This window comes from Calliphora vicina, chromosome 3 (genome assembly GCF_958450345.1).
Source record: "Calliphora vicina chromosome 3, idCalVici1.1, whole genome shotgun sequence".
NCBI lineage: Eukaryota > Metazoa > Arthropoda > Insecta > Diptera > Calliphoridae > Calliphora > Calliphora vicina.
Genome location: NC_088782.1, coordinates 50246569 through 50263837, shown reverse-complemented (window position 1 = coordinate 50263837; position 17269 = coordinate 50246569). Strand labels below are relative to the sequence as shown.

Genomic DNA, 17269 nt, shown 5'->3' with positions numbered 1-17269 from the left:
CCCATTGAGCAATTGAGGGGAATTTTTAAAAATAAAATAGGGCCATATAAGAATAAAAACAAACCCGATATGTGGCAAAAAGTCCAGGAAATGTGATATTCTATACCCCGGAAACCTGGGGGGTTACAGCGTAACTCAATCCGAATACAAAAATGTTCCAAAATGTGTGCTAAATGCATTGTAATTCGAAAAGATTTTCTTTCGAAACGAATTAGGGAGTAACCCCCCAGTGCTAATCTTGTTGGCTTTATGTAACGCAGATGCAAGGATGTAATTAAAATGAAGCGAGAATCTACCAAATATTAATATAACATTCAAGCTTTTCTGTTAATGTTCCTTAAGTAATTCTGGAACTAGTTCTAAATGCTAACGATTAATGGAAGAACTAATACTAAAACCATTATAAATGATGATAATTATCAAAAAAAAAATCTTTTGTCGCAACAACTACTAAACAAAACTAGTTGAGGAACTAGTACAGATTTTCCTGAGCAGCTATTATTTCCAAAAATACATTTTAAATCAATACTAATATTCTAAATTAGAAAAATTAACTAATATAATCCTACCTCAAGGTTTAACTGCTTGCAAACCTAACTCATTCACTTGGGAAACTACAACCTACATATTAAACTTTAGTAATTCAGTCACCACAAAAATTAAAGTCAATATCTTAATTAATATTTTTCTTGCCAGCAGCTATAAAATGTAATTCTAATTAAAGCAAATAGATATATTAATATTAAAATATTATTTATAATTATTGTCTTTTATTGAAAAATACTAATAACAAATATTTCAATTAAATTGTTTTTACAAATTTTATTATGTTTTTTGTATTTTTTTTTCCTTTTTTTTGTTTGTTTTGTTACTAAATCAATGCACATTAGTAAATAAATTAAATGCTACAACAATAATAATAATAAAAAACCAACAGCAAGCGAGTTTATGTATTAATTAATTATATAAAAGAATTGCAATAATTTGTTGTTATTATTGGTTTTAGCTTTGTAGCTTTTATACATATTTGTTTGTTTTTAATATCAATTCATATAGAATAAATACATTTATATAAATTTTATTTCAATTAGATTTTTTTTATAAATTTATTTTAATTGTGTTTAAACGCAACATATATATTTTTCTTGTTCTCTTAATATTTTATTTGCTGTTGTGGTTTTTCTTTAAATTGAAATGCTTTGAATAATACAAAATGTAGTTTTCTTTTTTTAATTTGGTTGTATTAAATAGTTTTGGCTTGTTTCGTTAAATTTGTTAAATTGTTTTTGTAATGTATTAAATTCTGTAGTTTCTTAAGATTTTTTTTATTTTGGTACAAGTTATTTTCAAACATTTTGCTGAGTCTCAGTGGGTTTTGGTTTAAACTTTTCTTTTACAGTACATGTTAGTATTATTTGTTTCCACACTTTATAGCTAATAAATTAATTTATAATTTGTCTTTATCATATAACAAAAAATGAAACCGATTTCAAAACATAAGTGCTGTTTCGTTTAAATTATGTGCTTGCGAACTAAACTTAACAAAATAATTCTTTAATTTGTTTTCTTTCTCTATCTCTTAACTTAAAGTTGACTTCCGATGCGAGTTACAGCAGCATTTATGGCTTCGGCTACATAATTAACATTATTCTCATTTAGGCCACACATATTAATACGTCCTGTTTTCAATAGATAAATATGGTATTCATCAATCAAACAACGTACTTGTTTTTCTAGAAATACAAAAAGAAACACACATTAAAACAACAGTTAATTAGTTTTAAAATATGATGAGTACAAACCATTTAGACCAGTATATGAGAACATTCCAATTTGTTGTGTAATGTGTTCCCAAGTGCCGGGTGTTTTGAGTTCTTCCAAACGTTGTCTCAAAGCATTACGCATTTTTATGATACGGCTGGACATAGTTTTGATACAGTCCATCCTGAAATTAAAAAAAGTAATTAAAATAAAACATTTGTTTTAATATTTTATCATGTAGAAATAATAAGGAAAATCAGCCGGTTAATAATTAAAATATACCCGGTTCATATATACTAGCACAATGACAAATGGACCGGTTCATACAGAATAGCATGACAAATGAACCTGTTCACATAGAATAGCATGACAAATGAACCGGTTCATATAGAATAGCATGACAAATGAACCGGTTCATATAGAATAGCATGACAAATGAACCGGTTCATATAGAATAGCATGACAAATGAACCGGTTCATATAGAATAGCATGACAAATGAACCGGTTCATATAGAATAGCATGACAAATGAACCGGTTCATATAGAATAGCATGGCAAATGAACCGGTTCATATAGAATAGCATGGCAAATGAACCGGTTCATATAGAATAGCATGGCAAATGAACCGGTTCATACAGAAATCATGACAGATGGACCGGTTCATATAGAATAGCATGACAAATGAACCGGTTCATATAGAATAGCATTCATATAGAATAGCATGACAAATGAACCGGTTCATATAGAATAGCATGACAAATGAACCGGTTCATATAGAATAGCATGACAAATGAACCGGTTCATATAGAATAGCATGACAAATGAACCGGTTCATATAGAATAGCATGACAAATGAACCGGTTCATATAGAATAGCATGACAAATGAACCGGTTCATATAGAATAGCATGACAAATGAACCGGTTCATATAGAATAGCATGACAGATGAACCGGTTCATATAGAATAGCATGACAAATGAACCGGTTCATATAGAATAGCATGACAAATGAACCGGTTCATATAGAATAGCATGACAAATGAACCGGTTCATATAGAATAGCATGACAAATGAACCGGTTCATATAGAATAGCATGACAAATGAACCGGTTCATATAGAATAGCATGACAAATGAACCGGTTCATATAGAATAGCATGACAAATGAACCGGTTCATATAGAATAGCATGACAAATGAACCGGTTCATATAGAATAGCATGACAAATGAACTCATTCATAGAGAATAGCATGACAAATGAACTCATTCATAGAGAATAGCATGACAAATGAACTCATTCATAGAGAATACCATGAAAAATTAACCGAGTTATTTCGAATAGCATGGCAAATGAACCGGTTCATATAGAATAGCATGACAAATGTAGAATATCATAAATGAACCGACTCATAGAGAATAACATAAAAATTTAACCGGTTTATTTAGAATAGCATGATAAATTAACCGTTTTTTATATAATAACATGACAATGAACCGGTTCATATAGAATATCATAATAAATGAACCATGAACTGAATAGAATAGCATGACAAAAGAACCCATTCATAGAGAACAGCATGAAAAATTAACCGCCTCATAGAGAATAACATTAAAATTTATCAGGTTTATTTAGAATAGCATGATAAATTAACCGTTTTTTATATAATAACATGACAATGAACCGGTTCATATAGAATATCATAATAAATGAACCATGAACTGAATAGAATAGCATGACAAAAGAACCCATTCATAGAGAACAGCATGAAAAATTAACCGCCTCATAGAGAATAACATTAAAATTTATCCGGTTTATTTAGAATAGCATGATAAATGTATCGTTTCATATAGAATATCATGAATGAACCGGCTCATAGAGAATAACATAAAAATTTAACCGGTTTATTTAGAATAGCATGACAAATTAACCGTTTCATATAGAATATCATAATAAATTGACCATGAACCGAATAGTATAGCATGAATAGCAGGAAGAATGAACCCATTACTTGAGAATAGCTTGAAAAATAAACTGGCTCATAGAGAATAACATTAAAATTTAACCGGTTTATTTAGAATTGCATGACAAGTGAACCGGTTCATATAGAATATCATGACAAATTAACCGGTTTTATTCTAGAATATCTTTAACCGGCATTAAAAATTAACCGGTTTATTTGGAATATTATGAAAAGTGAACCAGTTCATTTGGAATAGCATTAGTACAAAACCGGTTCATTTTGAATATTATGAAAATGTCACCGGTTTATTTGGAATATTATGAAAATTTCACCGGTTCATTTAGAATCGCATGAAAAGTGAACCGATCAATATGGAAATTTTTACAAAATTAAATGCTTGTCAAATCCCATCTTACTCACCACTCCTTTCTCAAGCTGGGGCTATTCAAAACAGTCGATACAATACGACTTCCATAGGCAGGTGGATTCGAGTACATGCCACGAACCAACAATGTAAATTGTGATTGTAATGCCTCCTTGACAGCCGCAGTATTCGAGACTACAGTCAAATTACCAACACGCTCACAATAAAGACCAAAATTCTTTGCAAACGATTGGGCACAGAACAATTCAAAGCCACGCTTAACAAAATATCTCACAGCCCAGGCATCATAATCAGGATCGCCGCTGGCAAAACCTTGATAAGCCGAATCAAAGAAGGGGAACAATTTTTTGCGTTCCATTAAGTCGGCAATTTGAACCCATTGTTCGTGTGTAGGATCACAACCAGTGGGATTGTGGGCACAGGCATGCAGGATAATAACAGCACCTTCTGGAGCCTTTTCTAAATCATTCAATAGACCCTCAATATCCAAAACACGTTTACTTTGGTCCCAGTAGTGGTAGGTATTGGGTTGTTCAAAACCAGCATCCATAAAAACTTTATGATGATTCTCCCAAGTGGGATCGGAATAATAAAACACTCTGCGATTCATTTGGCGACGCAAAAATTCTGCACCAATACGCAAGGCACCTGTACCAGACAGGGTTTGTACGCCAAAAGCCTTTAAGAAAATATACAAATTACAAAAAACACATTTATCAAATTAAATTGATTACATACTCTATTATCTTTTAATGCTGGCGAATCTTCACCTAGTAACAAAGTGCTGGCTGCTTTTGTAAACGCTTCAGTACCTGTTAATAACACAATTAAATGGTTGGTTAATTGATAAGACTGGTAACAATTTGTTTGAGCATATTATGGTCAAATTAAAATGTGTAAAATGTATACAAACACTAATTAACCATAAATCTTAACAACCAATCTCAGGGATGCTAGCACAAAACGAATTTAACTACACTTACCTAAAACTGGTAAATATTCATGGTTTATCGCTTCATCGCTGGCAATTTGAATTTCTGTTTTGCGAACCACAGGCAATACCCAGGGTTTGCCTTCGCTTGTACGATAAGCTGCAAATAGAAACAAGTAAACATAGAATAATTAGTTTAGGGAATTAATAATTGAGTTGTTTAATTTAAGCTATTTAATATTGTATTTGAAAGGAGTTGAATAAAATGAGTATTAGGTGTTAATTATGGGAATTAGTTTAAATTATTTTGGTTTGTTATCGTTAAGTAACTGGGGGCAAGGGAAGAAATTATTTGTGCATCATAATCGTTTGTTATTAGTAGAATATAGAATAATTTCATATATAATGGTTTGAAATATTAACCGGTTCATATCGAATAGCGTGAAATATTATCGGATGTAAGAAAGAGACCAAAAGTAACTGTTATTTTTGATTTTTAAAGAAAAAAAAAGCAAGTACAAGAAAATATCGGAAAACCAGTATTTATTGTTTTGAACCAGTTTAATTTTTATTAGATAAAATTAAAGTTATTTTTTATTGATTGATTGCTATTATTAAAACTGTTCGAGACAAAAGCGTCCACTGAACATTCGGAAATGCAATCGAAACTTGATGATTTGGTTGTCCACTCAGCAAATGTGGGTCTTAAGATTAACACAGGGAAAACAAGGGCGATGAGGATGGGAACCGCAAACGATAACACTTTTGTCATCGGTCAGTAGCAGGATGAATTTGTTGACAAATTCTGCTACCTGGGAAGCATGGTTTCGTCAACGGATAGTGCAGGATCAGACATTGAACAACGGATTGGCAGGGCGAACAGTGCGTTCTGCCAATTGCGAAATATTTGGAAATCAACCATTATTTCAGTCGATACTAGGATGGAAATATTCAAGTCGAACGTTCTATCAGTTTTGCTTTATGGCTGCGAAACGTGGCTGACAAAAATGGAACTAAAGCTTTTACAAACCGCTCTAGCGTTACATTTTGAAAATCTGGTAGCCAAACTTCATGGCCAACGACGAACTGTATGGAAAATGTAACATTGAGCATATCCAAATTATTATAAGGGGGAAAGTGGAAATGCATCGGGCATACTCTTAGGAAGGATCTAGATAAAATGGACCGCCAAGCCCTAGATTGGGAGGTTGGCCAGGGACCACATGGGAAGCTGGAATAAGGTACTTGCGAATGATCGAATATCTTGGATAAATTTTGTAGATGGATAAATATTGTAGAAGGGGTTAAGAGGACAGAATAAGAAGAAGAGACAGAAGCGTAATACAGTTCTCTTTTCGAATGAATCCAAATACAACATTTGTAAGAGTGTCGAGGAGATAGAAACTGGGCCTCAAGTAACAAATAAGTCTATCAAGTTTGTCGGTGGTAATATTATGGTTTGGGACTGTTTTTCAAGGCAAGGAATCGGCTACAGATCCCCCACAATATACCTATACACAACTGTTGAAGTTGCCCGACCAATCGCAAGATCTCAGTGCAATAGAAAACCTATGGGAAATTGTATATCACAAAATACGGACTCAAAATTATAAAGGGTCTTTCATTAAGCATTTCCGATCTTTAAATTTAAATAAAACAAATTGTGTTTTCATGTCACATAGGCCTGCGACTTCAGAAAACCCCACAAGAAAAATTCAAATCGTACGATCTTGGTGGGCAATTCATGGGAGGCATGAGCTGTGAGTCACTTTTCTTGTATCTCAAGTGGATTAATATTGTCCCAAGTACAACGATTTTGTTTGTTGGCTTATCCATTCATCCAGAAATGGGCCTCACCGTAAAATGGACACGGAATGTATCCCGAACAAAACACCCATTTTGATAAAACAATTTTATCATTTGCACTTCTCCTCTAACTTCTATCTATATTTTCTCTTGCTAACTCTACTCTCACTCAACTTACTGATTTCCCTCTTCTTTCCTTTATCTTTTATTTCCTCAGGTAACACAAAGGGAACAATCAATGGACCCAAGTGAGCTGTACGAGACGAAAGGCTTTGGATGGATACTTGTATACCTTACATAAGCTAATGTGTTGTTGAACACTGTATCCTTCCATGGTGATTTTGCAAAATAAACTGAATAAATGACTGCCAATTCGATGATGTTGGTTCAACAATGTGGCCGCTTTAAACTGTCAAATTTCGGAAGTCCCTATTGGAAGACCGTTTACCACAAAGGAAGCTTTCAATCGTCTATTTCAAATGAGACGATTGAGTCTTTATATTGTTCAATAAAAACCAGGGATATCCAATATAATACTGAATCACTAAAGGGGCCAGACACTTTTAATAGTGAAACCTATGTTCTCATTGTTTTGGCTATGCCATAATAATAATGGCTATTTAATTTGTTTTTTGTCCATTTTCTGAATTTAACTAATTAGAAAAAAACTCAAACCAAAAAAGTACTCAAAATAATCACTCATACAAGTATTGTTTTTGTTTTCACATAGTTTGACAGGAGAGTTTCCGATCTATGTGTATTTATCTATAGTTCATGTAGAATAGTGTAAAACATGAACCGTTTCACCCAAAATAATTTAAAACATGACATTTATTCAATCTAAACCGGTTACAGTTTTAAACGAAAATTGCTTTATAATCATCAAGATAGCAACAGTACGATTTGTACGATTAATTCGATAAGTGTGCCTGATTTTGATCAGACTACCAAGATAAACTAATAAGAACAATTAGAAGAAGAAAATAATATACAACAAAAGAAATTAGTTGGTCAAATTGTTAACAAGCATTTAAAAGCCCCAGATACTAAGTGGCCTAATATATAATATAAACATATACTGCTAATCTTTCTGTATTAAAAACTTAAAATGTCATAAAATTAATATTGTTACTTTGTTAAAATAAATAAACTTTGTACAACATATAAATCTTCGACAGCAACGATAACTATCAGATAAGACACTCTTTAAGATAACAAGAAATTTTAAAATAAAACAAAATTTATTGAATTTATTGGCTGGCTGGATTTGAAATATTTGTTTAACAATGTGCTTAATGTGTCGTATGAAATTAATAAAAAAAAATTGTTTAAATATACAAAAAAATAAAAATAACAACAACCGAGCTGATTAAATATTAATACTTGTATTTTGTTGTGTTTTATTTATGTACAATTGAATTTTAACATAGTGATATTTATTTTTTGTTCATTGTTTGTGCTCATTCATTCATTTAATCCGTAAATATGATGACAATGTTATTTGATAAGATTTCAAGTGTAAAATAATATTTGATCGTATTCTTTTCACACTCAGTACTCATGCAAGAGGTATTATTTGTGTGTACTTCCATTATTTCTAGCTTAATAGTAAAGTGCATCTATTATTTAATTGATATTTGTGTTTGTGGCGTATGGCACAGTGTTACGTCTGCGATTTTTTTTTTTGTTGAATAAATGTAATTAGAGAAATTTGTTTGTCGGCGATAATATAATTTAGTTTATTTCTTATTAAGTATCAAGGTAGTACATACATATTATATAAATACTAATTTAATTTGTTTGTTTGTTTTTGAGATAGTGCTGTTCTAAAGTTTATCATTTTCATAACCTTTTCCAAAACTGGTTTTAGCAGTAAAAAAAAATATTTTTATAAAAATTTTCCAAATCTAAATTTCGTTGGTGTTCTTGAACTAGCTAATTAAAATTCAAACTCAAACTGATTTCCGCTTAGAGGTAAAGATAGCACAGTTTTGTTTTCAAACTGTTAACTGTTACTAAATGCACATCATTGTCTCCTTTATACCCTCATGGCTATTGATGTAAGCTAAACCAAATTTGAATAAATACGTTTATTAATTTGTATTTATTTATTTATTTGTGTCTAACTATTTGCGTTGTAGCCAAACAATGCATTTCGTTAAATGATGACTGACACAGATAGTTATTATACATTTAAATTGTGTAAATAGTGAACATATCAAGTATTTTTTCATGTTATTGCTTACATTTTTATCTGTTTCTTTTTTTGTTTTGAAAACAAATACATATTTTTCTAAATTCTTGTTTATTATTAGTATTATAAACATGTTGTTTGTAGTTCTTTAAATTGATTTTTATTAGGCGTAATACCAAGCGAAATATTGACGCTTTAAAAAAATATCAATTTAGAAAATTAAATTAACTGATAATAGGCGTACTGATAACCCTAACTAGTTTATTATTTAAAAAATTCTAGTTGATTAGCTTGAATTTGACAGCAATTTAGTTGAACTTGTCTTAAAAGTACTCATATACAATATTTTCAAAGATTATTTTCATAAATATTTTTTCCATATGCATGCGATGGACCCCTGCTGGTATATGTATTACGAAATCGTGTGACGTAAATATGAATATCACGAGTTTCTTTAATTATCAGCCTTGTTATTGTTTTATTTTATTTTTTATAAATTTTTTGCATTTACATTGTATTGTATACAATTTTAACCATGTAATTCCTAAATTTCAAAACTGTATTGTTTTAGTTTTGTTACTAAGTACTTTTATACAATAAAAGAAAAAAACATTAAGAATATTAATGCCAAAGTTGTTATCATAAAGAAGTCTAAATGCTTGGGACAAATTTAATGTTCATTTGGCAAGTAAATTCATATTTGTAAATTTTTCCAGGCAGAAATTACAATTCTTGCCAATATTCTAAACCACTATTTTTGGTTGTACGTTTGTTACCCAAAAAGACAAGGACACTTAAATGTTAGCCTAGGTATACCCTCATCGTTACAATATCAAAATATTAATGCCAAATAATTGTTCTCCGACTCTTGTTTTCAACTTTCTCACAACAAAAACTGTATTCTACTTTTGTTGTTAAATTTTGTGGTGGAATTTTTGTTTTCCATTAAATAATACAAATTAATTTGTATTTTGTAAGTTTTTTTGAAGGGTACATATCTATCGTTTATTCTAACTTAGTTACTAATCATTTTAGTGTCAATTTTGTGCCAACTAAGCGTCATATGCGGGAAGTTTTGCTTTACATCTTTAATTTTAAAAAAGTGTCGCTGAAGCACACCGATTGCTTACAAATGCTTATGTTGAATGTGTTGCATCGGTTTCAACGTGCAGGGAAATTGGGTACCATACGAATTGAAGCTGAGAGACCTTGAAAGACGATTTTATATACGAAAAGTAGATCCATTACGATAAGAGATATTATATGTGAAGTCTGGTCAACCATCGACATCAAAGCCAAATAACTATGGCGCTAAGGTATTTCTCTGTATTTGGTGGGAGCAAAAGGATCTGCTGAAATCTTCCCAGACTACACAGGGAACCTGTACGGAACACAACTAATTCGTTTAAAGCGAGCATTGGCTGTAAAACGCCCAGAATATGAAACCAGACATGAAACTGTAATATTCCATCATGACAACACTAGGCCACATGTTGGAATACCTGTTAAAAACTATTTAGAATGAAGTGTTTGGAAAGTTTTGCCTCACCCGCTTTATAGTTCAGACCATGCCCCTTCCGACTACCAGAAGCAGAACGTTCTCTCTGGGATACGCTTCACTTTGTAACAGAGTATCCGATATTGTCTTAATTGTTCTTGGCCTCAAAATATGAGCAGTTCTTTTAGACTCGGAATCCATGTTGCCAGAAAGATATTTTTAAAAAAAACACAAACTGCAAAGCTTTTTGCTTATCTGCAGATACAGGAATCGAACTCGCAACCCTTAGATTGATTGTCCAGCACACTATCGTCTATCCTATCAGGGCCCGGGAAAGTACATAGCTAACAATAGCCAATACTTCAAAATAAAAGCTAAAAATTTTAAAAATCCCGCATTTTTAAACAAAATATTGGATCGAAACAAGTAAGAAAGTATGGTCGGTCAAGCCCAACCATATAATATCCTACACTAAGTAAAGAGCAAAAAAACCTTTTTCTTTTAAAATTTCAATAATTTATATTTTTGAGTGATTTTCGGAAGTGGGCCTTATATGGGGGCTATGACCAATTATGGACCGATCACCATGAAATTAGGTCGTGTGATTTATGTCTCTATGAAAGTTTACTATGTTGAATTTTGTGAGTATACCAACATTTTTAAGAGATTTATGCACGTTAAATTGATTTTCGGAAGCGGGTCTATATGGGAGCTATGACTAATTGTGGACCGATCGTAACAAAATTTGGTGACATGAATTTTGTATATATAAAACTTATTTGGAACGCAATTTATGGAGATACATTTATAAATTAAACATTTATGATCGATAAAGTCCAATTTCGGAAGGACATTTGTATGGGGGCTAGGTGAAATAATGGCCCGATTTCAAATGGTCCATTTTCAATAGGCTTGGTCCTTGGGCCGAAAAAATAATATGTACCAAATTTGATCGAAATATCTTCAAAATTGCGACCTGTACTCTGCGCACAAGGTTTACATGGACAGCCAGCCGACCAGACGGACGGACGGACATCGTTTAATCGACTCAGAAAGTGATTCTAAGTCGATCGGTATACTTTAAGGTGGGTGTTAGACTAATATTTTTGGGCGTTAATACCCTCCCCACTATGGTGGTGTAGGGTATAAAAAGAGAAAAATATTTTTTAACCCAAATTTTTTTTTGACCGACATTTTTTATACCAAAAATATTTTTCACTCACTTTTGGTTTTTCATCATTTTTTTATGCCAAAAATATTTTTCACCCATTTGTTTTTCATGAAATTTTTTTTTCATCCAAATTTTTTTAGACAGTGGAGAAGGGAATATAATATTCGGCATATCCGAAAATAGATCTTTTGTATTTGTTTTGTAGTTTAAAAGTTTCCATTGTTTTACCAGTGCATTTCTGATCAACAGAGAATATGTATTTAAGACAAAATTTCCAAGTGGGATGTTTTATTGTTGGTCACTACATAAAAGAATTCATAAATCATCTACACACACATTTAATTTGTTTGATAGACTCATTCATGACGGGTTATTAACCCGTTCACATAAACAAAAGAACTTTCAATAAGATAATATTTCTTATTGTTAAAATTAAAGAGAAATTTTAGTTTTTATAAACACCAGCAAGTTAAGTTCACTGACAGAAACCCCTAAAATATTAAACAAATTTAAACACAAGCAAACAAATCAACGACTGACTAGTCACTCAATGACGAAATAATTCTTCACACAACAATTAAATTCATTTTGTGGGTAGACACTAGTCTAACTCAATTCAAAAGATGCTTCAAAGTATCGGCAACTAGTTTATTTTTTTTTTTGTTAAATATCATAATTATTTCTTTATAGCTAGATTAAAGAGTTACCATAAATTAAATAAATAAAAGAAAAACCAAGATAAACTCAGACACTTTAAAATTTAAATCAAATGTTAATTTTATGCATAAAAAAGGTGTTATTTTTATTATTTGTTTAGTGTCACTATAAATTATTTACTTTTTATCGAACTAATTGCTGTAGATAAATATTAAGATTAAAATGTATTCAATTTACAACTTTTAAATTCAAATTAAATTAAATTTATTAATAGTGTGTAAACAAAAATGTGTGATATTTCTCATAAACATAAATAATGTATAAATAAACTAATTCAATTGTATTGTATGTCTGTTGTGTAAGTTTATTCAACTTGATTGCTATAAATCTTTAAATAACATTCACTTTTCTTTCTGTAAGGGTTCAGTTCAGTTCGGCAGAAACTGTCGCCAATCAACTCAATTTAAACATGTTTGAAGTGTAATTAACCTCTGCTTTTATTTTCTGTAATGTACAAATTGCATTGTATATCGTATTTATTTATACTTCAAATCGATAAACAAAAATTTAAACAACTTTAATAACAGTTTATTAATATTTTATGAAGGATTTTAAATTTGATTTCAAATTGAAATATTTTGCAATGATATTAAAAATATGTAGATAAATAAAAATGTGTATTTATAAAAGCAAGTTTTCATACAAAACAAATTTAAATAAGCAAGAAAAAACACAAAGAAATCGAAAATATGCACAAAAAGAAAATAATAGATATACATAGGCAAAATAAAAGTAGTTTACTAAGTACTATAATGTTTCTATTCCGTTTTCAAAATGAAATGATATTTATTTATTACCCAGATTTTTTTAACCACCCCATCGTAGTACATATTGGTCTTAGATCAAATTTTTTAATTTAAAAAAAAAAATAAAAATTTTTTAATCATGTATTGGTAAACAAAATGTTTTTTTTTTAAAAATAATTTTTTTAAATTTTTCCGTGAAAACATTTTAAAAAATATTTTTTTAAAATTTTTTCGATGTAAAAAATTTTTATTTTTATGAAAATTTGTTATGGTTCAAAAAAAATCGGGTTCAAAAATATTTTTCCCCATTGTTGGTCCGACATACTATGGCAAAAGTCTTTGAAATTATTTTATGGGCCGATCTTCTCGATTTTAAATACCAGATTAAAATGGCTATATCGACTCCGCTAACTGTAACGATCCTGAATATATATAATTTGTGAGGTCACAAATGAAAAATGTAGAAATTACTCTTGCCACTCATGGTGAAGGGTATAATAAAAAACTTTAGTGGTGTATTGAAGCAAAATACTATCTGTGATAAATATTCAATTAATAAAACAGATACTGCAAAAACTCATCGAGGGAGGAATTTAGTGATGTGAGAAAGTCGTTGCTGTGAAGCAGTAATAAAAAAAATTTATTCCAATAAAATACTGAGTTACTAAAAGGGTCCAAAATTTTGTTTAAAAATTAAACCTTTTTGTCAATATCATAATTATGAATTTGTATTCCCTTACAAGTTTACTTTTCAAAATTACATAAAATAAACATAATTCCGTTTGGTATATTATGGCTTTATTGGAATATCCAAATATTATGGAACACGATTGTGGCTGAGATTCTTCTGACCAGTCTAAATTGTGTTAAACCACTGCATATATCCAAACGAGAGAAATTTCTGCCAATAAGGGAATACATACTGGGGCCGAATTACCGGAGTAAATCCGATCGTAATTTTCTTATTTGAGATTACGGCATTCGATATCGAGCATGAAATTTAGTACATTTTGTTATAATTACGATATCGAAATCATTTTTCGATACAATAGTTCATTCGATCACGAGTGCGGTAATTCGGCCCCTGATTAGAGTTATGAAATATTCGACAAATACAAACAAACGGTTTTCGAATAATTCGAAAAAACGTAATTTTTAAAAACCAGTTTTTTCTATTAATACACGATTCGATTAACCAGCCTTTTTTGTCAATTTAAAATCTAAAAATAAATAAAAACAAAAATATTCGATTTTGTCGAAAAACACAGGGCAAAAAAATCGAAAAAATTTTAGAGGCTTTTTAAACTACTACACAATTTTGATGTAATGTGGTTCCAGTAATACAAATATGGTCCAAATTTTAAATTCTATGGAGAAGTTTTTTTATTTTTTGTAAAATTGTGAATTTTTTTAGACGTTTCTCTACATAATTTTTTTTTTTTTTTAACTTTTTATTTATTTATTGAATCTGCCTATATCATTAGGCCTAACAATAAGTGATTAATATAATGTATGATAACTCAAAATACAGCTTTGCGACAAAGTAATAAAGCTGAACAAGTTCTGCGGTTTTTCATTTATCATAAATTATGTGGAGAAACATTAAAAAAATTCAAAAAAATCTATCCATAGAATTCAAAAATTTTACCATTTTTGTACTTAGGTAATCATGATGCATCAAATCTATATAGTGGTTAGTGAAGCCTTTTTTTTGCTGTTGACCTGTGTAATTCGAGATAAAAAATTCAACTTGTCGAATAACTTTTATTAAAACCGGTTTTAAAACTCCAATACTGAGTTAATACGACACAATATTGAATTCGGTACGATATTGAATTTGAATAAGGAATTAGATGGTTCCAAATTTCTATCAGAATCCATTTCTATATAAATATTTGAAATTTTTAATCCAAGAGGCGTCTTTAGCAATTTTTGTATGATAATTTTTAGGATTTTCATTATTATTTTAATCATAATTGATTATATTATTGCGTTAAGTCTTTTGTTTCACACAGTTTATATCTAGATTTGTTTCTATATTTAAAAATACCAAATTGTTCATTTAAATTATTAGTAAATAATTTATGTACACAAATTCATAACGTTAAAATATTTGCACATTAAATAAACAAAAATGTCAAACGAAGTTTGCTATATTATTTACAAAACATATAATACTTCTTTATATGAAATAAGTAGTATGTATCTATATTCAACAAAATTGGCAAACAAAATTCTTTTCTTTCTAGGTATGATGTGTATATAAAAAAATAATTCGAATAATGCCAAATGTATGTATATTTGAAAAATTAATATAAATGAAAATTAAATGCAAAATTGTATATGATGCAAGATTTAAAAACAACAATAAAATATGGATAAGAGATTATATAATTTCAAACATTACGTTTGTAATTTGGTTGCAGTTTAAAAGATTTATAAATATTAAATACAGGGTATTCATTTCAAAATTTGTTTGGTTGGAAACATGGACAAGAAAACAAATTTAATTTTTGTTACAACAAACACATGAAAAAAATCCATTAAAAGTTGAATTTTTAACAAACTATAATCAAGTTTAAAAAATCACATTTTTCATTTTTCCAACCAAAACTATTTTGAAATGAACCCTTATAAATAGTTTTTATTAAAATGTTATTGAAATGTATAAAAACAAATTAATCGTTATATTACAGAAAAGAATCGTCACAGTTGGCAACACTGATTTCATTTATTAAATTCTGAGTATTTTTTCAAATATTAAATTCCGTTACATTTTCAAATATGGTTAATCTTAAAATAACCAACATTTTTAACTAAACTTGGCTTAGTTTTCTAAGCGTTTTATCTATACAAACAACATACACATTCAAAGAAATTTTCAACAAGAAATGTATGAAAAAAATGTGTCATAATTATATTTTGTTTTTATAAAAAACAAACGTTTTTAATGATGAAACTTAACCTCCAAACAACCTTTACTGTGTAGGTTACACTTTATACAACAATAATAAAAAAGAGAGTATGTACTTGAGAAAAAACAACAACAAATACAAATTATCAAACAAGTAAAAATTTGTTTTTGTTTCAAGTGGGGGAAAACAAAAAGTTGTTATAAAAATAAAACGTAAAAATGCAAAAACCAGCAAAAAATTATTATTATTATTAAAATGATGAGAAAAAATATTTACATAGAGAAAATAATGTACATGGGTACACAAGATGCAATATTTTCTAAAAACACAGACACTCGGGCCGAGTAAATGCGTCAGAATGTATATAATAACTAATTGTCTTTGTCTATTAAACAAAAATTATCTATGTATGTGCATCAGTATCTAACAAATATTTAAATTTAGGTAAAATAGCAACAAAAAAATATATGTACAGAAAATTTTATAAACATATCTACATAGTACTTATGAAAAAACATAAAATAAATGTAAGACTTACCACCCACACCCAAATTGGCTTTCTTGGCATGAGTATCCTCCTGGAAGGCACGGTTCAAGGCAAAAACCTCAATGGCTGGTCCCTTCTCCACACAATCATAAATGGAACACGACATTTTGTTGTAGACAAATAAAGCCAAATGTATTTGAAAGTGTACTTAAACAATTCACCAAACTAGGGAAAATGATTTCTTAAGGAAATAGATGATGACTCCAACTAATAAATTAAAACAACAAGTTTAATTTTATTTAGCACCGTCAAAAAAACAAATATTTAGCACTGCAATGTTTATTAAATTTCGTTTTGTTGTAATAACCGGCGAAATAACACAAATTTAAATAAAATGTATGTATAAGCAAAATGAGGAAAGACCGTGGTGGTGGTTAACGCTGCGTTTGCAAACGTATTATGTGACCGACTGACTGGGTTAGTAAGAAACTTTGCCGGAACAAGAAGAAATAAATGAATGAACAGAAAACACAATCTAATCGTCAGAAGCAAACAAAAAAAACACAAAACTCCGAGTACACCAGAGAGTGAGTAATACCAACAAAATTTGTGTCTGCTCATGAGTACAGTTAACTATGGAAAGCCAGCCAGAAACAAGCAATGAAATGATGACGTACGCCAGTTTATGATTTGTTTAA

At 29.8% G+C, this 17269-nt stretch overlaps 1 protein-coding gene across 1 annotated transcript; it reads right to left on the bottom strand.

The window, feature by feature from the left end:
* Positions 1-750: 750 nt before the first annotated feature.
* On the bottom strand, positions 751-17065 carry Got1 (Glutamate oxaloacetate transaminase 1). The gene is made up of 6 exons (XM_065504021.1): positions 16623-17065; positions 5090-5197; positions 4845-4918; positions 4142-4785; positions 1803-1945; positions 751-1733 (listed from the first exon to the last, which is right to left on the bottom strand). The coding sequence occupies exons 1-6, from the start codon at positions 16735-16737 to the stop codon at positions 1585-1587; spliced, it is 1233 nt and encodes a 410-aa protein (XP_065360093.1). The 5' UTR covers positions 16738-17065; the 3' UTR covers positions 751-1584.
* Between the last annotated feature and the right edge of the window lie 204 nt (positions 17066-17269).

Bases quoted from the DNA above. Each gene is read 5' to 3' on its own strand.
- Got1 (XM_065504021.1), bottom strand. From the start codon at position 16,737: ATGTCGTGTTCCATTTATGATTGTGTGGAGAAGGGACCAGCCATTGAG. The intron at 4,786-4,844 runs GTATGTAATCAA...ATTTTCTTAAAG, and splicing joins CAGCATTAAAAGATAATAGA to GCTTTTGGCGTACAAACCCT. The intron at 1,946-4,141 runs GTGAGTAAGATG...TTTTAATTTCAG, and splicing joins CCCAGCTTGAGAAAGGAGTG to GATGGACTGTATCAAAACTA.